Below are 26,460 nucleotides of genomic sequence, written 5' to 3'. Positions count from 1 at the left end.
TGCTTGGTCACCGAGAGACTTACTAGGTCGGCGAACCAGGACCTCCTCGGCCAGTATGGTGCTACGAGCAACACTTCCGCTCCCTCCGACAAAATCTTCCTGATCACCAGGGGTATCAAGGGAAGAGGCGGAAAAGCATAAAGGAGGCCAGCAACATCGTAGAGCGTCTTATACCTTCCGTGCCGGGGCACTGAAACCTGGTGAAGAACCGAAGGAGATGCGTGTTGGCTGGGGTGGCGAACAGGTCGACCCTCGGAAGGCCAAACCTCTGCAACAGTTGACGGAATAGCGATGGATGGAGCCGCCATTCCGAGTTGTTGATGGTAGTCCTGCTCAGCCAGTTTGCGGCCACGTTGTTCTCCCCTGAGATGTGGTCCGCCCACAGCAATGTCAGGTGACGCTCTGCCCATTGGCCCAGTGTTTCCACCTCTGTCATCAGGGCTTGTGATCGAGTGCTGCCCTGGTGGTTTATATATCCCTTTGTGGGAATGTTGTTGTTCAGTATTAGGACATCGGGACCCCTGATGTCATGGTGAAAATGACGCAGAACAAGTCTAGTTGCCTGGAGCTCCAGACAATTTATGTTGTGGGCGATCTCTGCCTGCGACCATCTGCCCTGTATTATGTGAGTCTGGAGATGAGCGCCCCAATCGTATAGGCTAGCGTTCGTTGTTATGACCAGGTGCTCCGGCTCCCTGAGAAGGATTCCCTTAGCAGGGCCTCCGACTGCCACCGCTTGAGGGACCAAAGCATCTTTTGGGGGAGGCGAACTGTTCTCCTGGAGTTGCTGGCTTTGCATCTCTGGATCGGTAGGAGGAACCATTGGAGCTCCCGTGCATGCAGACGTGCCCAAGGAACCACTGCGATGCATGAGAATAGTTTTCCTAGCAACTGGGAGAGAGAGACAATGGACGCTGACCCGGTCGCTCGAATGCGTCTCACCAGAGATCTGATGCTCTCCACTCGCTCCTGTGTGAGAAAGACCTTGCAGCTCCTGGAGTCGATCACTGTGCCAAGATGCTGGATTCTGGATGTTGGAGTCAGGTGGCTCTTGTCGAGATTGAAAGAGAACCTGTGGCGCTGGAGAACATGGATGGTGATGTCGAGATCTCTCTGGGCCTACCCCCTGGACGATGAGTGAATGAGAATGTCATCCAGGTAGCATTCGAGGCACACCGGAAGAGATTGGAGATACGCTGCAATGGTGGCCAGGAGCTTGGTAAATGTCCTTGGGGCCGGCGAGAGGCCGAAGGGAAGGACCCTGTATTGATAGTGCTGCTTGGCAAACTGGAACCTCAGGAACTTGCGATGCGCTGGATGGATGGGAACATGCAGGTACGCCTCCTTCAAGTCGATGGAAGTTAGGAGGTCATCCTGCCTGATGTAACCCAGTATGGTTTGAAGTGACTGCATTTTGAAGCGCTTGTACGCTAGATGGATGTTGAGTTTCTTGAGGTCCAGTATTGCCCTTAACCCCCCCCTCCCCAAGGGCTTTGGGACCAGGAAGAGGATTGAGTAGAATCCCTTGCCCTCATGACACCTGGGACCTTCTTGATAGCCGCTATCTCCAGCAAATGTCCTATCTCCGCCCGCATTAGCTGGCGCTTGTAGACAGACTTGGGAATGGGGCAACGGACAAAGGTCCATGGAGGGATCGAGAGGAATTCCAGGGTCAATCCTTGACAGACAATATTCAGAATCCAAGCGTCCGTCGTAGTCCCCTCCCACTGAGCGGCATAGAGTTGGAGACGGCCGCCAATGGGAGGTGACTGTTGATGGTTACTTCGACTTCCGAAAGGAACGGTTAGAATATCCCCCTTGGAAGGACCTGCAGTTTCCCTGTTGCCTATTCTTGTCCCTGTAAGATGACCTGTCTTGTGCCTGATCCTGAGTGTGGGAGTATGACCAATTGAATCCCACAGAGGAGGCTGCGGGATCTGCGTTCCAAAAGGGCTGCCTACGGAAAAAGGAACCAGGACCCTTGCGGCCTGGTTTTTTGATGATCGCTGCTAGGATTTTACGTTTATCCTTGGATTCGATCAGGACTGAATCCAAGGCTCCCCTAAAAGCTTTCCCCCTTTAAAGGGAGCAGAAGCGAGCTTCCACTTCGCCTTCATGTCCGCCTACCAGTGACGGAGCCACAACAGACGGCGCGAGGTCATGTTGGAGGCGAGGCTCTGGATGAAAATTTTGTGGCACTAAGCGAGTATTAATGCTACAGAGTATTCGACTGCCGCTATAATTTTATTCACGTCCTGGTGTGGTTTGGTGTCGTATGCTGGTAGGCTAGACAGCAGCTTGCGAAGCCAAAAGAGCACTGCCCTGCTAAAGTAGGAAGAAGAAGAAGAAGATGCCCTCATGGACCATGCGGTGGCCAGGTGAGTTTTATGAGAGTTGAGACCTTCTAGAAGATCGGCTGGAAGTGCTGAATTGGAAGTTAAGGCCACAATGGGATCATCTACTTGAGGGAGCTTTAATAAATCCTCAGTGCTACTCCCATGGTATATAGCTTTTTATCTATCCCACTGGGATTGGCCATAGAACCCGGCTAGGCCTATTGGCGCTGGATAACATCCAGGAACAGCTGGGTAACTGGAACCAGATCCTGGGGAGGAGTGGACTCTTTGAAGAGTCCCGCACCCGGATCCTGGGGCCCAACTGCATCCTTATTGCCCTGTTCAGTGGAGGACTTGTCCGCCTGAGCTGGGAGACGCCAGGGTGTCGGAGACCCTGGCCTTGGTAAGGATAGCTCTAAACATTGAAGGCTTGAATAAACCTGGGAAGGCGGGCGTATCGGGGAGAGGATTTTCTCCCTCTGACAGATCAGGACCGTCCTGCTCGCCTTCCTCTGCCTCGGACATCTCACTAACTCCCAAAAGGGTTGGAGAGGAAGCTCTAGCTGGTGGGTTCTTAGTCCCAGCAGCGCGAGCCCTGTTTGAGTTGTTGACCTGTCTAGGTAAGTTGATCCCTAACTGTTGGATGCCATCCGCAACCCCCTGGGAAATCGCACGTGCGACTACCTCCTGCATTTCCCTAGACAGCTGAGGCCCTTGGTTCTCAGGAAAGCACAAGGCCCTGGGTCCGGTCTCAGGTGGAAGCAAGGATTCCTCCTCAATAATAAAGCAGGCCTCATTCATGGACTCCTCAGCTAGAGATGGACAGGGAGACCCAGGAGAAGCCCTAGAGGGATTGGGTGAAAAACAAAAGTTATCTTCCCCTGCCAGGGATGGGGACCTATCCCGCTGGGGAGTGGGAAGGACCTGCAATCTCCTCCATGGGTGGAGAGGAATCCCTTGCAGGCCGCTGGGCTGATTGAGCCCTTTGGAATTGTTTTTCAAGGACCCTTTGGCGTCTCTCAGCCATCTTCTCTGCAACCTTGGATGGCTTTTTGGGTTTGGGCTGCTTTCCCTTGGATGGGCCCCCAGCCCACTCACCCTTAGCAGCAGGATTGAGCCTGCTGCGCTTACTGGTGGTAAGTCCCGCCCGGGAATTGGTTTCAGCATCAGTAGAATTAGCCATGGTGTCAGGCACAGAGGCAGAACTGGCTTGCTGAGCCGGAGAGACGAGGCTTTACGACAGAAGAGGGGAGCTGAAGGCCCTCAGAAACAGTCAATGTCCCAAGTGGTGAAGCAAGGGCAGGACAAAATGGCACCAGTCAGAATATGTCCAGCAGATCCGCGGTAGATTTTAATACCAGGGGATGGCCAAGCAATAGCCAAAATCCCTGCAGCCGCCTAGTTGGAAGTCCTGGGGAGGGGGAGGCCTGCCTGGAGACCCGGAGCGAGGCAAGATGATTAGAATTCCTTCCGGCGGCGATCTGTGAAGGAACAGGCAGCAGCGGCTTCAAACGGCTCAGAAATAAAGCGCACGAACTTTTTTCCTATCCAAAATGGCTGCCGCATGCCTGGAGCAGCACCGGGGAATCTGTCGGCTATTCGGAAGGCTCAGGAGAGCCTCTGACTATAAAGAAGTCATCCGACAGTGTTTTAGGGGATCCCTAGCTGTCTACCTGCCCCCGAAGGTGTTGCTGCAATCGCAGCAGCGCGGAAGCCTGTTCCGCGCGTCAGAAGTCATAGACAGGCAATCCACACTTTTGATAGATGAGGAAACCTAACCTAACTATGCACAAAAATAATAAAGGCTACACTACGCTGACTTGGAGAGTCCAACTTGCTGCTCAAGGACTGGAACTCCTCAAAATCCGTCCTTTTAGGGCGGCTGAGTTTTTTAAACTGAGCCTCTGAGGGGAGCAAGAGGCGTGGCTACACAAACTTTGAACTCAGTCCTTGGGCAGCAAGCTGAAGTTAACCCATGCTTGGACACTCCAAGCAGCGCCTAGGAGAACCAGGGGTCTGGATGGGGCACAATGAGCTTAGGCGCAACCCAAGCAAGACCAATGGCTTTGAGTACTTGGGCCTTCCAGTACCAAGGTTCTTCTTCTTCTGATACTGGATGGAGGGAGACACTGCCTCAGATGGACCTGATGCAAACTCCAGGTGTCCCCTTGGATTCAGGAAAGCAGGTGGTAGCCATAGCTAAGAGGCCCTTTGCACATCTTCAGTTTGTGTGCCAGTTTGCACCCATTGCTGGACTGAGACTTTCTTCTCACTGTCATTCATACCTTCATAGCCTCCCATTTGGACTACTGCAATGTGGTCTACATGGGGCTGGTTTTGAGGAAGATTCAGATGGATGAATTATAAATGGTGTTGGCTATTCATCACATCTAATACTACTGATTGGGGGTTTCATTGGTTGCCAGTGTGTTTTCAGGTGCAATTCAAACTGTTGATTGTCAACTTTAAAGCCCTTCATGGTTTAAGACTGGGTTGTTTGAAGGTCCATGTTCTCCAAGTTGCTTCTACATATCCAACCCTTACCAGCAGGAAAGGAATGCTGGAGGTCCCATCAGCCAAAGAATGTTGGCTGGTGGGGACCCAGAGGCGTGCCTTCTCTGCCATAAAGCCTGCCCTCTGGAACATTCTCCCTCCAGAGATTAGGATGGACCCAATCCTGCTAATCTTTTAGAAGGCACTGAAGACCTGGCTGTGTGCTTGGGCTTAGGGTCCCGATTATGTGAAGGACTCCTTTTCTTGGTTACATTGATACTGTTGGGTTATAATATCACTTGACAGCTATTTGTGGTTCATTTCTTTTTTGCATTGTGTTTTAACTGTTTTAATTGTTTTTATGATTGTTCGCCACCAAGTCACTGGTTTGAGACAAGCAGCTATACAAGTTGATTAAATAAATACATAAAAATACTGAATTTGTTTTTGCTTAAAGTAATTATAGTAAAGACTACATTTCTGGATCCGGAGACTTTGGCAGGGTCAATTAATCAAACAAGACATCAGCCTTTATCTCCCAATGCACCTCATGCCAGGTAGAGCAATAATGTGGCTATTCATAATGCCAGATTATAGTTTAGCTTAATGACAAAACATAAATAGTATTAAGGGAAGCAAACAATAACGATGTAACTAAGAAAAGGTAAAAAAAAAGGGTGTGTGTGTATGTAATGTAGACATCATTTAATCATCTAAATTGGAGCAGGTTAAGAATCAAGCAGAGCCAGTACTTCAAGTAGTCCAGTATGAATATTTCCCAGGACACAAAGATGAAATTCAAGTTATTCATTCCAGAATCCACCAGCATAAAATAGTGATATTTTATAATCTAATCCCTTTCCCTTTTTTCCCTTTTGGCAAAATATTTGCAAGAATTTAAAAGTATGATCCTGTGCAAGTATTTCGTTTGAAAGCTAAGATTAAGTCTCTCTGAGGTGAACAGTAAAGAGTTGATATACCTCTAGTGTAGCTTTTCAGATTGTGAGCACTGGGACAGGAAGGCTAGTTCAGGTCTGACTTAAACTATAAACTCAAAAGAGGCCTAAGGGAAGCTTTATCCTGCAGCTTTAGCATTACAGACTGACTAATTCCAGCTCTATCTTAATTTTATAAGGACTAAGAATGTATGTGAATTTTTAATTCTTATTAATGGCAACATTTTCTGCAACAAATCCAAGAAAAAATAATTCCAAGTATAATGCGTTGTACTTTCTTTGTTTCTTTAAAGCCGATTCAGATTGTTTATTCAGTGAAATTTGGAGCAGAATTAAGACAGTTATGTCATGTGGTGTACAATTTTAAAAAATGGCACAACTCATTTTACTTTAATGCTGTTAATTTATAGTCATATTTTGGCTCCGGAAACATGATGTGCTGGTATGTTCTGGAGAATGTATAAACAGCTGATGAAAACAACAGTTTAATAGTAGCTATGCAAGCATTGTGAAGAATGAAAGGGGCAGCTTAAATGTGTATTTGTATTTGCAACCTTCCATCTCTGTCTCTGATTAGTAATGCTTTGAAACGATCAGATTCTAAACATTGCAGATGTAGGTCAGTTCTGATGTTTTCTTTGCCCGAGGATCATGCTTTGAAGTTGGTCTCAGAATAAAACCATGAAAAGAAAACAGGATGCTAGAAGTTATCTCGCCTTTACATTTAACAGCGATACAATTTTTTAAATTATGGTTCTAAAGTTATTACTATAAGCTTTGGCTTACTAGGATGCAAAATCCTAGTATGTTAAATGAACTCTGTTAGCAGCACAAAAGTTTTTCTTTAATTTAGAAAAAAATGAGGATATGCATGAACTACCCTTCTTTTCTCTTGTATGTAGAACTTGTTTGCATCAAAATACTTTTTTCTCTTTATGACAACCAGGACTATATACGTAATCCTCGAGATACAACAGATCATTTAGTGATCATTCAAAGTTACAACTGACCTCCTAAAAGCCATGTACGATCATGATTCGAAGATAAAATTTTTACAATAGTTAATCCGGTTATTCGCACTTACAAATGACCAAGCGGCTTCATAACTTTGCAGAGATGCTAAAGCACGCCCACCTATCTCTTCTCCCCCACTTCCTTGCCCTGCTGGGTCCTGGGAGAATGGGCCAGCTTTGCCCCACTGTTCCACCCCTCAAAATGCCTTGCTTACCTTCCAGAGATCTGCAGAATTCAGTATTACAGGCTGTTTTAAAACTGGGCCACATGGAGCAGCTATTTCCAAAATGACTTAGGCAAAGCAGCATTTCCCCTTCCTTTTGCATGGTCTCTTTAATTCAAAACAAGATAATGAGCCACAGTTTGTGTTTGGCAATTTCTATATTTCCTGGTTAAAAAAAAGTTTTAAAAGGAAGGGGGAGAAACAAGAGCAGTAAGATAAAGAACAGACAATGAAGGGTTAAGTGTTAAAAGGGTGATGCAGAGGGAGCTGCTTTGCCTTCTGACCTGACCTTTACCTGACCTGGAAGGCAAAGCTGCTCTTCCCACTCCCTCTGCATCACCCTTTTAACACTTAACTCTTAGTTCCTCAAATATTGGAACATCCAAGTCCTTCTTAGATATACCTAATTCCTGCAATCATTCATGTTTTAGGAACATATTAATTATATTAATGTTATATTCCTTAAATATTAATTAGTTATTAATATTGCATAATTTAATAATATCAAATACTTAACCATCAATTACACAATAATATAATTAATTATAACAATGAATAATTAATTATTAATATCAATTAATTAATATTAATTATATTAATATAATATTCCTTTAACACATTAAAGGAAACAGAATGTAAAAATAATAAATAACAACCCTAGTAAGAAGAGGGTGAATGCACTAGTGAATAGCATGGTGACTAGAAGAAGTATACAATTTGACTTTTTTGGTTTTAATTTGGCGATGAATATGTGTTTTGTATTTTGTTAAATAAATGCATTCTGCATTAGTTCTAAAAATGGTTTCTTAAAAGAAACAAATACAATTCCTTCTGGTCAAGTACTCTATCTTTTAATCTCTATACTTGTCTGTTGATTTTTGAAGAATAGGATTCTTGCCTCTCTATCAGTTGACACAGAAATTTAAAAATCAAGCAGGCTGAGAAACATGATTGGATCATGATGCTTGTATCATGTGTATTTTTAACAAATAAAAAATTACCATGTTCTTCCGGATGAGGAAGATTTGGGTGTTTTGTAAGAAATGCCAAGGTAATTCAATAATGTGTTATATGGCTATTTTGTGGTAAGAATCACCAAAGTATCCTAATATCGTTTTAAGAAACCAACTATGATATATTCTAAATAAGGAGAAATCTTTCTTTGTAAACTAGAACTAAAATAAAGCTAGTGGTTTTACTTGATTGGACTTTGATAAGGTTAGTGAATATTTAAGTGCAAGATTTAAAGTTCTGCTTTAGAATCAGAACAGATATTGGGAAAATACTTAAATGGACAAGTATTATTTGTGAATAGTTGTCAAGTGGCTAACCCTAAATAGCAAGAGCAGTAGCGGTTAGACATATATCGCTCCATAGTGCTTTACAGCCCTTTCTAAGGGGCTTACAGAGTCAGCATATTGCCCACAATAATCTGGGTTCTCATTAAACAACCTCAGAATGATGGAAAGTTGAGTCAACTTTGAGCAGGTCAGGATTGAACTCTAGATTGTAGGCAGAGTTAGCCTGCCATGCTGTATTCTAACCACTGTAACTCCACAGAATAGTAAGCCCAACATGCTCCTCCCCCAAATAAAATAGTAATATAGATAACTTTGAGTTAATACTGTAATTGATTGGCAATTACAATTGTAAGTCGTGACAGTCATAAAACAGATTATTACACAACTGGGCCTAATTTGTGAGTGTGAGTGTGTGTGAATGAAAACACACTCCAGAATTCATTACTCCTACTTTATTGTTATGCTTTCTCTCATTTTCTCTCCTTTCTTTGGCAATTTCATTTCTTTTTAAAACTAATCAGTCATGTGATCACTACTTTCATGGCAGCCATCACTTAATATGGAATCTATGTTCTGTTCTGGCAGCTGCTAACAAGTAAAAGCAGATCTTACAACTATCAATAAGAAAGCCTACCATAAATACATATAGTTTGTAGAAATAGCAACATTGTCAAAACCAACTATAAACTCCAGCTGGTGGAAAACCAGGTAGGTATAGGTGAAGCAACCCAATAAAACAGATCAATCATATACAAATTTAAATATAAAAGCTGCAGTGATTAAAGAAATAAGATACAGTGTCTTGAGAAATTAAACATATGTACTGCAGACACTGGTATCAAAACATACTTATTTCTTCCAGATAAAAAAAGGTTTTCTTTGTTGCATACATTTTCCTAATAAGGATTTCCTCCACTTTGCAGAGAGAGGTTAAGCCAGAACATCTGTTCTTCTTATTTATCACTTATTATTTAGTAATAAGTAGGATATTTTAATGTACATTTTGGCATGAGTGCCGAAAAGCAACTTGGTATTTTCCATGTGTTTTAGACTACTGTTTCCTTAACTATTCTTCCAGCTTGTAACTCACCAGAAAACTCCTTCGGTGAATTCCCTAGGAAAAAAATCATTACAATAGATTACAACCAGTCAATCTGAATCTCCTGATTAGGAAACTTCTTATTCCTTCTATCAAACCCAGCCATAAAAAAGAAAAAGATTTTGGATATTTCTTCCCCAAATCTAGAAATAATTTTTAAAAAGCTGTGCCAATGCTGAAACACAAGTTTTTTTAAAGCAATTATGTCAGATCTCTAAATATCAGCAAGTTATTATTGGGAAACAGGAATGCCTGAAAAATAAGGGAAAGCACCAATGAATCTAGAATTCCAAATGTAATCCAGAATTCCAAATATAATCAGTACAATTAGTTACTTATTACTACTTCAATATAATACAGGATTTCAGCAATATTCAGAGATGATTGCGAGAGGGACAGTTGGAATGACATGGCTAGGCAGGTCCTCTTTTTGAGCACTATCCTACCTTTACCAAATAAGGAGGATAACTGAAAACTCCCTGTTCCATTTTGACCAATCGGGCAAAATGTTTCATCTCTCATATACATAATTTAACCAGCAATTGGAGATTTCTTTAGCAGCTGACGCTATCTTCCTAATGACAGATTTTGATTAATTTTCACTAGTGCTGTAATATAAAAAGAGGCAGTTGAAATTTAAAAAAATTAAAAGTGGATGTATCTAATGTTTGATGTGCCACTCTTGTATCATACCAGTATTGTCCCAATACAGTATTCATGCTGCCTCGTGTTCTTTTTATATTGTAGCATTACAGTACAAATTAATCAAAAGGGATGCAAAACATCAGATTGCCTACTCATTGATCAGACTGTCAATTCTGGAGCTGATTTTGTTGACTAATGAGTTACAGATATTAATGCCAGCTGTGTTTCCCAGTGTGTCTCTGAGACCAATCAAAGGGGTGGTTCTAATTTTAAAATTCTTAAATCATGTTATTTCAAATTAACTTTAAGGACCATTATTCCTTGGCACCTATAATTTTTCAACACAGAAATGTCTAATGTCTAATGTCAAAATAATAGTTATGAGTAAAATAAGAGAGTTAAGAATGGTGAAATCCAAATGAAATACAATAGAAGGGGAAATAATATAAGGTGAGCGGTATCGATTGTAAATTGCTATTAGAAAGAACAGTAAGCTCCTGTTTGTATTGCATTGTGTAAATGTGTTGTACGTCTAAGTTTTGTCTGTGTGTGTGTATTTTACATGTTTGTTAATAAAATTGAAGAATTGAAAAAAATAAAAAATGTCTAATGTTATGGGTAGTTAAATGAATAAATTAATTAGGGCAATGAATGAATGAGGAATTTTACCTGAATTGTTCTGAGGGTTTATCTGAAACCTTCTTTGAAAGTTAACTATGTTTTTTCTTTGCTTCAGCAGTCTTGGTTCTTGTATATTCAACTGAGCATTTCATTTGAAAAAGTTTGTTTAATTGTTTATTATATTAGATAATACATTTGATAATGCATGATAACACATCTAATGTATTATAAAAAATAATACATTAGATAATATAATACACAACTAAATAAACATAGTGAAGTGTATGATGTGTGTGTGTGTGTGTGTGTGTGTGTGTGTGTGTGTGTTGGAATCTAAACATTGACCTTATAATATTAAATTCTTGAATCTGCTATGATAAAACATCAGCATTGCTCTTTCCTTTGGTGCGTTTCTGTCTCAGGTTTCCAAAGTTTACATTGCCCTTCCCACCATCAAAGATACAGTTGCAAACTGAAGATGTTTTTCCTTTGTTCATTCATTTCTTTCTGTAAAATGAGGCTTTGGTAATAAATCAGCTTCCATCTTATTTCCTAGGTACTCTCCGCTCTCGACATACTCCAGCCACCACACATCGACTACTTTGAAGAAATGTATCCTAAATGTTAAATAAATAATTTCATTGAGGTAGGTGTAATGAATTCTAGCTTATAAAACTGCCTGCAGATTTTCATCTTGATTTTTAGCATCTGTAAAGGTGATATAGAGGCCAGCTGTAATAGACCATCTAGAAAAACATTGTTATAAGAATAGGCTGCTAAAAGAAGGAATTGGAGGGATTGTATAGAAATTTATGATTATTGTTACAAGAATTGAATGTCAACCTACATAATGGGCAGGCTTCAGGATTTTCTCCCAGATTTATCTTTTAATCATGTAGAGAAAAGTATTTGGAAAATGACTGCAAGTTAATGCCTTACAATGTGCAAATGCTAATTCAGTAATTTGATGTACATGTGTTAATGGTGAAGAGGATTGTTACAGGAATATCTTGAAATGTACATTTGTGTTATTTGTTACGCTTAGTGATCCTGTTGTCTTCCAAGTAAGGAAGGCTGCCCTACAAAAGTAAATGTCTTTCAATGCCAGAATATAGTATTTATTTTTTTATTAAATAACACAGAGCATGAAGCTGCTACAGCCCTAGCCCTGGACTTTTGTCCAATGGAAATTTTGAAGGATCCTAAAAAAATAATAATGCTGTAAAATATTTAAAAACTGGAATTTTTGTAAGATTAGGATTCAATTTTCATTTATATAATACTAAATTTCTGAAATATGTTTCCATGTATTCTTATATATTCTTATGTATTCCCATCCTCATTGCAGAAAAGCCCTGTGCCCTTGCTTCCTTGTAAATTGCTGCTTTCTTTCTTAGGATAACCTTTGATGTAGATTAGAGATATGAGAAACAAACATTCTGTATCTGCGCTTTGCTTATATAAAACAAAAACAGCTGTCCTATAGTTTAAATCTCATTGCACTTAAATGAATATAGGAAAAAATTCTGCAGTAGGGAAGGGACAATTATGAGGGCTATGAGGATTGTCCCTCAAAAGTCATAAATGTGCCTTTAATAAACTAAAACATTTGAATTACAATATAATTGCAATGCAAAAGGTCCATATAACTAAATGACAGATCCAGATCTTGAAATATCCTAGATTGGGTAAACTTTACACGGCATTAGCTGATCAAAAGAAAAGAGGAATAGCATTATATGTTAAAGACACGATCCAGACTAAACTAATTTATCATGATGAGGAAGGGAGAATATTAATTGTAGAAATAATGTTAAACCAAAAAAAGGTGTCACTGGTTGTAATATATGCACCTAATGAAGGTCAGGAATTTTTTTTTATTATAGACTACATAGCATTATTCGAGAGATGGGAAATGAAAATGTCTGTTTAATGGGTGATTTCAATGCTATAGTTGACCAGAAATGGTACTATAAAAGTGGAAAGAAGAGAAAAGGAGCTAGGAGAATTTTGCCCAGGTCCTACTTACAGATACAATCAAGGTTTGCACAGTATAGAAAGAAGGAAGGTATTGCCAAATATTACATATTAGATAAACTTTTGATACAGACAGAAACAGGCTGATCAAAGTGTTGGATAGATTTTTGTTGGAATATAAGATACAGGAGGAACATGTCAAAGAAACTATGGTCGCCTGGATGAAAAATTTCGGTTATAATGTGGAATTGGCTAAGTGGGAAAAACTTTGGATACTTAATCAGAAACTAACAATGGCTACGGCATATAAAGAAAATCTTTATAAGACGTTCTACAGATGGCATCTCCCCCCAGCACGGCTCTCCAAAATGTTTAAAAATTTGGCCCCAAATGGTTGGAAGTGTAAAAAAACACCAGGCACTTTTTATCATATGTAGTGCAATGAGGCAAAAAAAAAAATTGGAAAATGATTCAATCAGGGTTAGAACAAATGGTGGGAGACCAAATCTTGTTTAAACCAGAAATTTTTCTCCTAGGTATAATACCGGAGGGGTTTAAGAAAGATACACTTTATCTAATTATACATGTACTAACTGCGGCACGCATAACGTATGCACAATATTGGAAAAAAGAAAATACACCATCAAAGCTAAATATAATCAGAAAAGTTGGTCTGTGCGGAAGCAGATAGGCTCACTCTTGAACTTAAAAATAAAGGGGAATCAGAATATTTTGAAGTCTGGAACAGATTTTATGATTGGTATAAGACAAGGTGACAAGACTGGAACAAACTGTATATATTGTGATTGGACAGAAGGATGCACAATATATTAAGTAGGCTAATAGTTAATGGTTGAGACTAGCTGTATATAATGTGAATGTATGGTCACTTCGACTTCACGGTACTGCTTTGTTTTAAATGTAAAAATAATAAATATATATATTTTAAAAAGTCATAAATGTGCCAGATAGAACAGTTTGAATGTCCTTTTAGTTCAGTGCTACATTTTACGTTGTTAAAGCATAGGAAATGTATTCTTGCATATATTTCTATATATAACAATTTTATACTGGTAGTCCCCAATTTACAAACGTTCATTTAATGAATGTTCAAAAAGTGGTGCAGTGGCCTAGAGGTAGAGCTCTCGCCTCACAATCAGGGGGGCTGTGAGTTCGATCCTAGATAGAGGTAGATATTTCTCTCTCTGGGCACTTTGAGAATATATCTGCTGAATATAATTCCACATTGGTGACAGGAAGGGCAACCAACCAGTAAACACCCAGCTCTATTCAGTTGCCCAGACTCCACCCCACAAGGGATTATGGAGTCATTAAAAGAAGATGATGATTTAGTGAATGTTCAAAGTTACAATAAAGTGACTTACGACTGTATTTCACACGTTTATTGCAACATCCCCATGGTCACATAATCAAAATTCAAATGCTTGGCATCTGGATCATATTTATGACAGTTGCAGTGTCCTGGGGTCATGCAACCTTCTGATAAGCAAAGACAGTGGGGAAGCCTTGTTCACTTAACAACCGTGTTACTAATTTATCAGCTGCAGTGCTTCACTTAAGAATTGTGGCAAGAAAGGCCGTAAAATGGACCAAAATTCACTTAACAGTCTCGCTTAGGTACAAAAATTTTGGAATCAATTGTGGTTTTAAGTCGAGGACTACCTATATATTGTTCATATTGTATAAACAATATGAAATTGTTTCCTCATGCCCATAGCTTCTACATTTCCAGTAATGTTATTTCTCTCCTCCTTTCATTCCCTGTACACCTTGTAAGAAATAACTATCTTTCATCTAGAAAGGTGGGTACACCGATTAGCTTTAGGGATTTCAGTTCTTCAAAATACTGCTGCTTTGGATTATGGATGGGATTATATGAATTCAGTTGGGTTCTAAACTTTCAAGAAAGGGTTTCCTCTTTTGTGGTTTTCCCCAATTTATACTCCTTTCCGCTTTTGAGTTGAAAGGATTGAGTAAAAAAGGCTCCACTGTAACATTAATGTCAAAATATTAATCTGATTTACAGTATATTCCATAAATATTCTCAAATTTAATAATTGAGTAACTGGACCATGGAGATCCATGTCCATCCTCAGTAATGGAAGCCCCCTGAGAGATTTTGGAACACCCATTCTGTTTTAGTCCCTTGTTATCTCAAGGATGATAGAAAAAAATGGAGGACAAAATGTCATGTATATTGTCTTGTGCTTCTGGGAAAAAAAATGTAAGTCAATGAGACAAGTGAAATATTAATTATTTTTAAACTGACCACAAGCAATTCACAACCAGCCATAGTTTGCTAAATTACAACTAACTATTTGATTCTTGTCTTAAAAGCTTTGAAGAGCTGTTGGCAGCATATAAATAGTATATAACATAAATGACTTACAGATATCTAGTTTTGAAGACTCTGCACTTTGATTCAATCTTCACTTCCTCTAGTTAAAGTGTGACTATTATTTCTTTTTATGCACTTTTCAGATCTTGGGGCAGACCATCCAACCAAGGACAGTAATTTAAATAAGATTTATTTTGTTCCTCTTAGGAAGTTTATCAGCTTAAAAATCTAAATGACAACAGCCAGCTTATTTTCATCCAGTTAATCTGCTGCTATATTTAGAGCTAATTTAAAATGTTAACATAGATGATTGCTGAAAAAAATGTTTAGAAAGTCTATGTGTCTTATTTGAGGAAAAACTAAGAGTAGACAAAAGAATTTTTAACCTGTTGTCATTTCCTTTTTTTCAGAAACACTTTGCTAAGATTCATTTTAGAGCAAAATAAATGTTTTGAAAAACGTTTCTAAAAATTTGAACACTCGGTGACAAAATGCCTCCTGGCTAGATTTGTGCTCCCTGTCTTTCTAGATTCTGGAGGGAAATTTAAAAAGAAAGAGGGGGGAGAGAATTATTCTCATTTTAATCTGAACTTTATTTACTTTTAAAGCAGTATGAACTCTGCAATTTCACTTCTCCCAATTATGTAGTACATATCTGCGCTGGAAAAGATGTATGCAAAAATAGATCAGGAAAAGAGACCCCTCTTCCTCCTAAAGCAGTGGTTCTCAACCTGTGGATTGGAACCCCTTTGGGGGGTCGAACGACCCTTTCACAGGGGTCGCCTAAGACCATCGGAAAACACATATTTTCGATGGTCTTAGGAACTGAGACACCAATTTTATGGTTGGGGGGTCACCACAACATGAGGAACCGTATTAAAGGGTCGCGGCATTGGGAAGGTTGAGAACCACTGTCCTAAAGTAAATTGTACAAGTGGGTGGTATGATAGCTCAGCCGTTAAAACACTGAGCTTGTCAGCTAGAAAGCTGACAGCCCGAATTTGTGACTTGAGCATTGTGTGGCACGGTGAACTGCTCTTCTCCCAGCTCTAGCAGTTCAAAAGCATGCAACTGTGAATAGATAAATAGGTACCACTTCAATGGGGAGGCAGCAGCACAATGTCATGCTCGGCACCTGATGGTGGAAATGTGTCCTCAAACAGCCTGGCTCATGGCCTTGAAACAGATAATCCCCGCCCCCTATAGTCGGCAACTACTATGGGAATAAAATCCACTTTCCTTTCCTTCTGTTTATTGCCATTTCTAAACATGATGTCCATATGTATAGTTTAATTACAATATAGCACACACATCCCAGCCTGAAAACTTCTAGTACATATAGTTGCTGAGCTATTTTGATCTCTTATCACTGTAATGTAGCTTCCTGTGATCCTATCTTGTCCAAAGAATGGTACCCTGTTTCCCCAAAAATAAGACCTCCCCGGATAATAATCCCAATTGGACTTTTGAGCACATATGCTAAAATAAGCCCTTCCCTGAAAATAAGCCCTTCCCAAAAATATTGCAACACAGCAGCAGCAATGAGTTGACCACGCTCACCGCCTCCTGCACCTCAAAAATAATATCTCCCTGAAAATAAGCCAAGTGCTTATTTGGGGGGTTAAAAGAAAGTAAGACCCTGTCTTATTTTCAGGGAAACATAGTAGAGATGTCACACTGAAAGAAACAACAACCACAAAGAGAGGCAGATGCCAGAATTTCCTATTAAAAGGAGTATGAAATGTCTTGTTTGTTGGATCCAATTGCTTTTTTATGTTGATGCTCTTCTCATAATTGTAGGTTTGCTTCTCAGGAGCTTTATAAAATTGTGTACAAGCTCCACAAAATGGCTATTCCCACTTAAATTTCTTCCTAAGGCAAACAAATAAAGCCGATGCTGTCACAAATGTTTGCCTGTATTGTATTGTATAAGGATTTTTTTTTTTAATGGAAGGAAAGAGGTAGCCAGCTGAAAATAATTTCAGAGAGACACTGACATTTTTATGACTTGTTGCTATTCATATCATTGAACTAAACTGACAGACAGAAAAAATCACTGCCATTGATGTAAAACTGCCCCCCCCCTCCATTAACCCTGCCAAATAGATCAAGGTAGAGAAAACAACCATCCAAAGTTAACCAGTGAACGCTTGTGACTGAGAGTACTGAAGGCTGGGCCTTCAACCTGATCTTAATCCCAAAGCTTTAACTCTGCACCACATTGGCTCTCAATCCCCAAAAGTGGAATTCAGTCATTTTCTTCTTTTACATTTAACAGGGCCTGGCAAGGTCTGTACAAGGTTCCCAAGTAACTAATTGAGGTGCCAATAAAACCTAGATTTTATTTTGTTTTGTTTTTACATATTCATCAAACTAAACTTAAATACATTTGATATGATTACTCTTTAGTTGTATGTCCCAAAGGTGCTTTTTCAGGAGTCAACTGGACTTCCCTTGTTTTTTTCTTTGAAGACGTTTCACTTCTCATCCAAGAGAGAAATGTCTTCAGAGAAAAAAGCAAGAAAGTCCTGTTGCCTCCTGAAAAAGCATCTTTGGGACAACCATGACCTGGATGACTGAGAATCTCTACAGATCTTTAGTTCTATTATGTTCTCCTGTTGTCATTTAGAAATAACAATTTGATAGCAACTTTTAGGAATCTCTTAAGGGCCACTACCAAGGCTTTTAGGGGCTTGAATATTGCTGTGGCTTCAGACTAGTTTAAATTATTTGGATTAAGTTGAAGATTGTTAACCTCTCAATTTGGAGTCAGTTTATACAGAATACTATTTTTATTGGCTGTATGCATACACTTGGGAAAAGGAAGTTGGGGATAAAGTTTGCTCATATACTTCTGAGTTAATATAGTATCAACTCAGAAGGGAGGGCTGGGTGTCATTGTAATTGTAAGTGCATCTGTGGAAAAGTGTGTTAATTAGCAGTATTAATCGTACTTTCACATACTCCCATAAAGTCATAAGACTATTTATGTGATCTTTCAGTACAGCCTCCGAGCTACCATTGAAAAATTGGTACAATCCTTGGCCTAGCAAAAGTTTTGCACCTGTTACAGAACTCATTTAAAGATCTGAGCTGTTCTTTGGGAAAATGCATGATATGAAGTGATACTTTGTGCTTTGATAATTCTGTTTTATAAAAGGAAATCAATTGGATAACACATGTTCTAATGATGAGCAGAGATATTCTCCCACTGAGGATTCCATGTAGCTTGTCTGATTCCTCAGTCAAGCCACATCAATATTCTTAAAATTGCCTGAATCGTATCATGTCTGAGTTCCACATAAATAGCACACATTTTCAGCACTGATATAGTTAAGTCCAGTAATAGTCCAATCACCAGGATAATACCATAATCCTGAGCTTTTTGCCTAGTGAGCAGTGCATTTACACTCAGATGTTTATGCAAGTTGCTTATGCTTATATGGCTTTTCTGGAATTATTTGTGTTTTGTAAAGATTGGAATGTTAAGGAATTGAGCTGGACAGCACAAGCTCATCCTGAAGTGAGTAACCAAAAGTCCAAGCCCAAATAGTAGTAGTATTCTTAGTAGAAATTATTATGTAGTGTGTACTTAACTTCTAAGGGCAGAACATGCAAAGGAATAAAATACAACACAACTAAAACAGCAACAGCAATAAAACAACATACAGGTAGTCCTCAACTTATGATGAGAAATTCAATTGTTAAGCAAGATGGTTGTTAAGTGATGCAGTTGTAAAGTGTGATGTCGTGTGGCCACCCTGTTTAGCAACAGCACTTCCAGTTGCTGTTATTAAGCAAATTCCACACAGTCATTATGCAGGCCATCACTCGGTTGCTATTTGGGCTCTTGTAACAACTTCCCCATTGACTGCTTGTTAAAAGCCAGAAGCAAATGTTGCAAACGGTGACCACATGATTGTAGAAACATTGCGATGGCCCGTCTTTGACGTCCGGTCCTACAGTCATTTTCACTCAGTATGTTCAAATAATTGCTGAACAAGTAGTACTTAAGCAAGGGCCACCTGTACAAATTTGAACAAAAGTGCAACAAGTGCACAGCTGATGGACTTCATAATGCCACAGTTGGCTAAAAAATATACAGAGGAATCTTTTATCTCCTTGACCATTCTTTAATTTTGCCTCTGTTTTCCTGATATATGTTCATTACGTACAAAAATTTAATCAATAAGGAAAAACGTTAACCATATTACAACTGAACTGAAACCCAAATAGAATAGAATAGAATAACAGAGTTGGAGGGTACCTTGAAGGTCTTCTAGTCCAGCCCCCTGCTTAGGCAGGAAACCCTACACTACTTCAAGCAAATGGTTATCCAACATCTTATTTAAAACTCCAGTGTTGGAGCATTCACAACTTCTGGAGGCAAGTCCTTCCACTGATTAATTGTTCTAATGGTCAGGAAGTTTCTCCTCAGTTCTAAGTTGCTTCTCTCCTTGATTAGTTTCTACCCATTGCTTCTTGTCCTGCCCTCAGGTGCTTTGGAGAATAGTTAGACGTAACCCAACTGAATATTTTGGAGTTTGTGTTGCTGTGAATCTGCATAAATAAATACATGTGCAGTGGGCAAAACAGAATTTTGAAAATCCAGCTACTTATTTGTAAACAAAAATGCTTCTCCCCCTCCCTCTGGGGAGAAACCGTAGCAGATATTTCTGAACTCTTCCCTTGCTGCAAAGGTAATTGTGAAACAATACTTACACTTGCACTTTTTGGTTTGCTTTGTCAGTGTGGCACAGCCCGTTGACTTCTATGGCCTTTGACTCAGCACAACTTAAAGGCCTGCTATTGTCCCCTGCTACGGTTGTTCTGAAGTAAATTGCTATTTCGTACTTCTAATTTTATGCAGCAATTTGCTAATTATTACTGTCAGTATTTTCTGCCCAGCAGGTGCTGTTTGGTTTGAAGGAATTGTAACCAGAGCAACCTCACATGCTCTCTTGCCATGATATGAATTGGAGTTAAGTGTTGAAAGGCAGGGCATCCACTGAAACCTGCTTTTTATTACATTGTTTAATTATACCTTTATTGTGGGTAAGATGAGGAGAGACCTCATCGCCATCTTTGACCTACCCAGATGCCAGCTGATTTAATATTCTGCTAGAGCTGTGGAGCTCCAAGAAAAGTCTGCTTTTGCTCTTGTTTCTAGGTCCTTGTTAAATTGTCCAGAGACAATAAAAAGATATTTGCTATTTACGCTAATAGCACCTCTGAGTCCTTCTGAAACACTTTTTTGTAAAGCACAGCAGACCCAGAGCAGTGCAGAGGCCATTCTAGGACCTTATTTCATTTAAGCTGCTTTAGTTGGCATGGCAACTAGTTGAGACATTTGGGAGTTATCTTGTTTGGGACTGAAGCCGGGGAGGATTTTGGTGGGAGAGCTAAACAAGTAAGTTTCACGTGCCATAGTGAAGGTACAGACCACTGTACTGCAATCCCTGTCCCAGAAGTAAATGTGGGAGACACAGACACTTTCATTCTTTCGATGCAAGTTGTAACCTTACAACCTTGTTGCAAACTTTATATAGTAAGGTTATATAACTTCTAACAAGGAGAGAAGCAACCTAAAACTAATGGTGAGAGCAATCAGCCAGTGGAACAGCTTGCCTTCAGAAGTTGTGGGTGCTTCATCATTGGAGGATTTCAAAAAGAGACTGGCCAACCATCTGTCAGAAATGGTATTGGGTCTGCTTGTGCAGGGGGTTGGACTAGAAGACCTCCAAGGTCCCTTCCAACTCTGTTATCCTATGTTCTAAGCGAAATGGAATAAAGAGGCTTGGGACTCTTGTCTGTTAGGCAGGCAGCAGCATAACTCTATGGAAAAAGAATATGATCAGGCCAAAATTGGCATTGGGGAAAAGTTAATAAAAGAAAGATCAAGTTTTTAAAATAAGTTGGACCCAGCTGCTCAAGCAGGAGACCCTATAACCATAATCGCGAACCTATGGCCCATGTGCCAGAGGTGGCATGTAGAGCCCTCTCTGTGGGCACGACCACCATCACTAAGCTGGTCTTCCAGGTTCTGTCGTGCACATGTGCACCAGCCAGCTGCTCTCTTCCGTGTTCCAGCATGCATGCACACATGTGCATGCGCTCCAGTTTTGGTATTCAGTGCCGAAAAGGTTAGCCATCACTGCCCTATACCATTACAGACAAGTGGCTTCCCAGTCTCTTCTTAAAAGCCTCCAGTGATGAAGCACCTACAACTTTTGAAGGCAAGCTATTCCACTGATTCATTGTTCTGGCAGGAAATTTCTCCTTAGTTCTAGGTTGCTTTTCTCCTTGATTAGTTTTCATCCATTGCTTTTTCTTCTGCCTTCAGGTACTTTGGAGAATAAGTTGACACCCCTCTTGTTTGTGATAGCCTCTCAAATATTGGAACACTGCTGTCTTGTCACCCCAGTCCTTCTTTTCATTAGAGTAGACATACCCAATTTCCTGCAACCATTCTTCGTATGTTTTAATTGTCTTTGCTGCTTTTTTCTGCACTCTTTCCAGACTCTCAAAATCTTTTTTTATTATACGGTGACCAAAACTGAGTTCGGTAGTCTTACCAAGCCTTTATAAAGCGGTACTAATACTCACATGGTCTTGATTCTACCCCTCTGTTAATGCAGCCTAGGATTGCGTTGGCTTTTTAAACTGCTGCCTCACATTGCTGGTTCATGTTTATGTGATTGTCTACTAAGTCTCCAAGATCCCTCTCACAGTTACTGTTATTGGGCCAAGTCTCACCTAATCTATACCTGCACATTTGATTTTTCTTGCCTAAGTATAAAACCTTACTTTTCTCTCTATTGAATTTCATTTTGTTAGATAGGGTCCTGTCAAGATCCATCTGGATCTTGAGCCTATCTTCTGAACTGTTGACACACACATATATACAGACGTTAACTTTACTGAAGATGCTATATACCTGTTTTATGGCCATTGGTAAAGTGGTTGAAAATATACTATTTCTCTTCACGCTTTCCTCATTTTGTTTACGTTGGATGAAAAATTTGTACTGATTGCAATGCAGGTAATTAAGAAGATTATCCTTTTTGCACATTTTTTTTAATTTAGTTAAAATACAAAATAAAGAAAAAAGAAGAAACAAACTAGCAACCATCAAACACTGATATTACAAGTATAAAAACAGACAATTAGGAGAAGCTAGCATCCTTGTTCCAAGAAGGGAGGTTCATAAGAGAAAACTAGGAAAGACTGAAGAACCTTGAAAAAAGAGATGTGATGGTTAAACACTTCAAGTATCTGAAAGAATATTAGATAGAAAAAAGTAAGAACCTATTCTCTAGTGTTCTAGAATATGGGTCAGTTTGAGTTGTTAGGAAAAGCTTGCTAATGAGCGGGAACAGTTCACCAGTGGAAGCAATTAGTAAGCAGGTGACAAATTTTCTATCACTGAAAGCAGAGATTAGACAACCATTTTGGGGACTGGTTGATTTGCATTCCTGCACTAAATGGGGAATTGAACCTGGGCCTGAACTGCTGCTTTAAGCTGTGATTCTAAATCTGAAGAATAGAATAGAATAGAATAGAATAGAATAGAATAGAATAGAATAGAATAGAATAGAATAGAATTCTTTATTGGCCAAGTGTGATTGGACACACAAGGAGTTTGTCTTTGGTGCATATGATCTCAGTGTACATAAAAAGACAAGATACATTGGGTACAACACTTAATGATAGTCATAGGGTACAAATAAGCAATCAGGAAACAATATCAGTATAAATTGTAAGGATACAAGCAACAAAGTTACAGTGATGCAGTCATAAGTGGAAGGAGATGGGTGAAAGGAACAATGAGAAGATTAATAGTAACACAGCCTTAGTGAATAGTTTGACAGTAGTGAGGGAATTATTTGTTTAGCAGAGTGATGGCGTTCAGGAAAAACTGTTCTTGTGTCTAGTTGTTCTGGTGTGCACTGCCCCATAGCATCGTTTTGAGGGTAGGAGTTGAAACTATGTCCAGGATGGGAGGGGTCTGTAAATATTTTCTCAGCCCTCTTTTTGACTTGTGCAGTGTACAGGTCCTCAATGGAAAGCAGGTTGGTAGTAATTGTTTTTTCTGCAGTTCTAATTATCTGCTTATGCTTTAAAAATAGATTTTCTACAAATTCATGAATTTTCTATCAGGCTTTGCCAAACCACTGAAGAAAATAAAGAGATCTTACAAAAACATAATGAAGGTCTCTACCAAATTCATAAGAAGGACATGTCCTCAACTCTTCTTTCCAATAACATTGTTAAGACTGTCTATGGAGATTCTCAGTCATGCCGGTCATGTTTGTCCCAAGGGTGCTTTTTAAGAGGCAACTTTCTGGGTTTTCTTTGAAGATGTTTCACTTCTCATCCAAGAAGCTTCTTCGGCTTTTTCAGAGCTGAAGAAGCTTCTTGGATGAGAAGCAAAATGTCAAAAAACAAACAAAGCAGAAAGTCCACTTGCCTCTTGAAAAGGCACCTTTGGGACAATAAGAGCCTCGGTGGCGCACTGGTTAGAGTGCAGTACTGCAGGCTACTTCTGCTTACTGCCGGCTGCCTGCACTTTGGCAGATCAATTCTCACCAGCCTCAAGGTTGAATCAGCCTCCCATCCTTCCGAGGTGGGTAAAATGATCACTCAGATTGTTGGGGGCAAGAGGCTGACTCTCTAAACCGCTTAGAGAGAGCTGTAAAGCACTGTGAAGTGGTATATAAATCTAAGCACTATTGCTAATATTAAGAGGTTTTGCCTGTAATCCTGGGGGCGCACCTTGCTATCACAACTTGGCCCACACCATTGGTAGGACATTGCTAGCTTTGTACAATAATCTTTCGAGTGCAGCTCTTTGGACCGTAATGAGAAAAATCCACAAACAACAATGCCTCAGGAGTTTTCCATCCAGTTGAATGTAGAAAGAGGATAAAATTCTGCTCCTGGGTGGGTGGGGAGGAATGAAAAAGTAACCCAAGCTGTAGTTTGAAATGGAAAATGTATCTATTTACAGATAGTCCTCGACTTAACAACCACAAATGAAACCTGTTTTGCCACCTGTGTACCATTTGTGTCAAAGCTGTGGAGCCATTAGACTCATATGTGCGCATACTTCTGAAACCACCATCCCAATGAAGGATTGATGTGATCAATCATGTAGAAGACCGCATATTACTCCTTCTGCCTTAAATCTCAGTTGTGATTGTTGTTTCTCTCTGCTATTTCTAGAACAAATAGAATTAAAACACTGGAATATACACGTCAGTTTACCCTTCACTGTAAATATATCTGTACAAGCCACCTACAAAGAGATCTGAGAAGCAGAAAGGAATAAATAAAATATACAGAGAGTATAACAAATTGTTAGCTGCCCAGAATCACAGTTGTGAGATGTGTGGCTGATTATATAAGTAGATTTAAAGGGAAAAAAAAGACTAATGGCTTTTCAAACAGACACAGACACAAATTCTTCTATCTTTAACTGGGTGAAACAGTACATTATAGGGCAATACGTTTTCAACTACCTGCATCAACTGGGCTAACTTAAAGAATGCCAGGACCCATTGCTCCCAAGGGAATGAAATGTGGGGAAGTTCTGACTGCTTCAGCGCTGCCACAGTCAGCTATGGTTATCATTTTCAATGTTCCCTGACAGCTTTTTGCATGTCCACGGGACTTCCAGGAAGTAGGAGGAAAGAAAAGGCAGGAAAAGAAAGGAGGAAGGCGGGAGGATAGAAGGAGCAAAGAGTGGTAGTGACGGGAGGGAATAAAAAGAGAGGAAGGAAGGAAGGAAGCTTTCTGATGCTCATTGCCCACTTCCTACAAGAAAACTCAGTGGGGGAAGCCAACAAGAAGTCAGAAATCATTCCCACTCCCACTGAATTATTTTTGCCTACCTGTGGTCATTCTGTTTCTCTATTTAGGTAAGGAAATCGCTTTGAAATGATGATCCAACAGGTCACAGATTATGTGAGAGAGAATTTATTGTTCGAATCAATATTTTCTGTTTCCTAAATAAAATCAGTTTTGTTGTACGCTGTATGTTTTAAAAAGGTAAAATTATAATTCCTAAAAGATGGCAAAAATTGGATTTTTTTTTTAGCCTCTTCTCCCCTGCATTCTATTCCAGAATTAATGTAAAGATGCTATCATCATCTGCGCCATCTTTGTATGTCTGGTCCCGTCTCCTGATCCAACTCCATTTATGTTGTGTTTGCAACTCTAATTCTGTATTTTTTTTCCTTTAAGCTTAAAATTATTTTCTTCACTACTGCTTCTTCCTAAAATCTCCCAGTGCTGAAAGCACAGCTTGATACTTGAAAATCAAGATACACTGGTTTTGCTTCAGGCTGTGTGTCTTCCCAGACAGTTGTCAACAACCAAGATCAAACATCAGAGGATCTTGCTTGGCAATTGCCTGGATGCAGGAGGTGGAGCCCAGTTCAACATATTGATCTCCTGTTCAGTTATATTGAAAGATTTTATGGGAGACGGTAGAAAATTGTGTAATCATCTAAGCAGTTATAACTCAAGTGAACAGATAGGAGCAATTGCTCTTTCCCAAGGCGCCTGTTTAACTTGCATTCCTGTCTTAATGTTGCATATGAGCAGTAGGCAGTTTCCCTGGTATGATTTCGATTTCCTGTCAGTCCAGTTCTATCACTGGCACTTTTTGTCTTGTTTCTCGTGTAAAATTACCAACCTGAAAAAAAATGAGTGATGTCACGGGCCCAGGGTAGGGGCGGTGGGGTAGCGATAATCATCCGGGAAGATTTGACTCCGAGAGAATTCACTGTGTCGCAGACATCCGGTTGTGAGTCTCTGGGCGTGAAATGGGGCCCAGGGAGACAGTTGGGTCTGTTGATAGTATACCTGGCTCCCCGCCATACATCAACGGCCCTGCCCGGACTCCTCGAGCTGATCGCGGAGATGGCGGTTGAGACCCCCAAGCTACTAGTGATGGGGGACTTCAACCTGCCGTCAACGGGAGAGGCATCCGAGGTAGCCCGGGAATTCATGGCTTCCATGACAGCCATGGATCTGACTCAAGTAGTTCAGGACCCCACACACGAAAGAGGCCACATACTGGATCTTGTGTTTGTCTCCGACCAGTGGACGAGTGATCTGGGTATAGGGAATTTAGTCATCACACCCCTGTCATGGTCAGATCACTCACTTCTCCAACTGGACTTCCCTGGCGCTACTCCCCGCCGCGGGGAGGCGGAACCAGATTGTCCCAGATGGTTCCGCCCCAGGCGTCTGATGGAACCAGATAGGTTCCAGACAGAGCTTGGGCCACCTCCTGCAGACCTGTCCCGCTCCCGGGCAGAGGACCTGGTGGCCGCGTGGAATAGTGCGACCGCCGGAGCCTTGGACCGGGTTGCGCCTTTGCGGCCTCTCCGATGGCAACGATCGACCCGGGCCCCCTGGTTTAATGGG

General features: G+C 40.3%; 2 protein-coding genes across 3 annotated transcripts in view; one reads left to right on the top strand and one right to left on the bottom strand.

Moving 5' to 3' along the window:
• Nucleotides 1-26,460, bottom strand: part of LYRM9 (LYR motif containing 9) — a 403,766-nt gene that overhangs the window by 143,583 nt on the left and 233,723 nt on the right. The gene's annotated exons all lie outside the window — the stretch shown is intronic.
• Nucleotides 1-26,460, top strand: part of NLK (nemo like kinase) — a 129,000-nt gene that overhangs the window by 77,980 nt on the left and 24,560 nt on the right. For both annotated transcript variants that reach the window (XM_081944358.1, XM_081944357.1), the window contains exon 3: nt 11,245-11,300. In XM_081944358.1, coding sequence (XP_081800484.1) covers nt 11,245-11,300 — 56 coding nt within the window. The remainder of the gene's footprint in view (nt 1-11,244; nt 11,301-26,460) is intronic.

This window comes from Natrix helvetica (assembly GCF_964273705.1).
Source record: "Natrix helvetica genome assembly, chromosome: 2".
NCBI classification, from domain to species: Eukaryota; Metazoa; Chordata; class Lepidosauria; order Squamata; family Natricidae; genus Natrix; species Natrix helvetica.
This window is presented reverse-complemented; position numbering and strand designations above follow the sequence as displayed.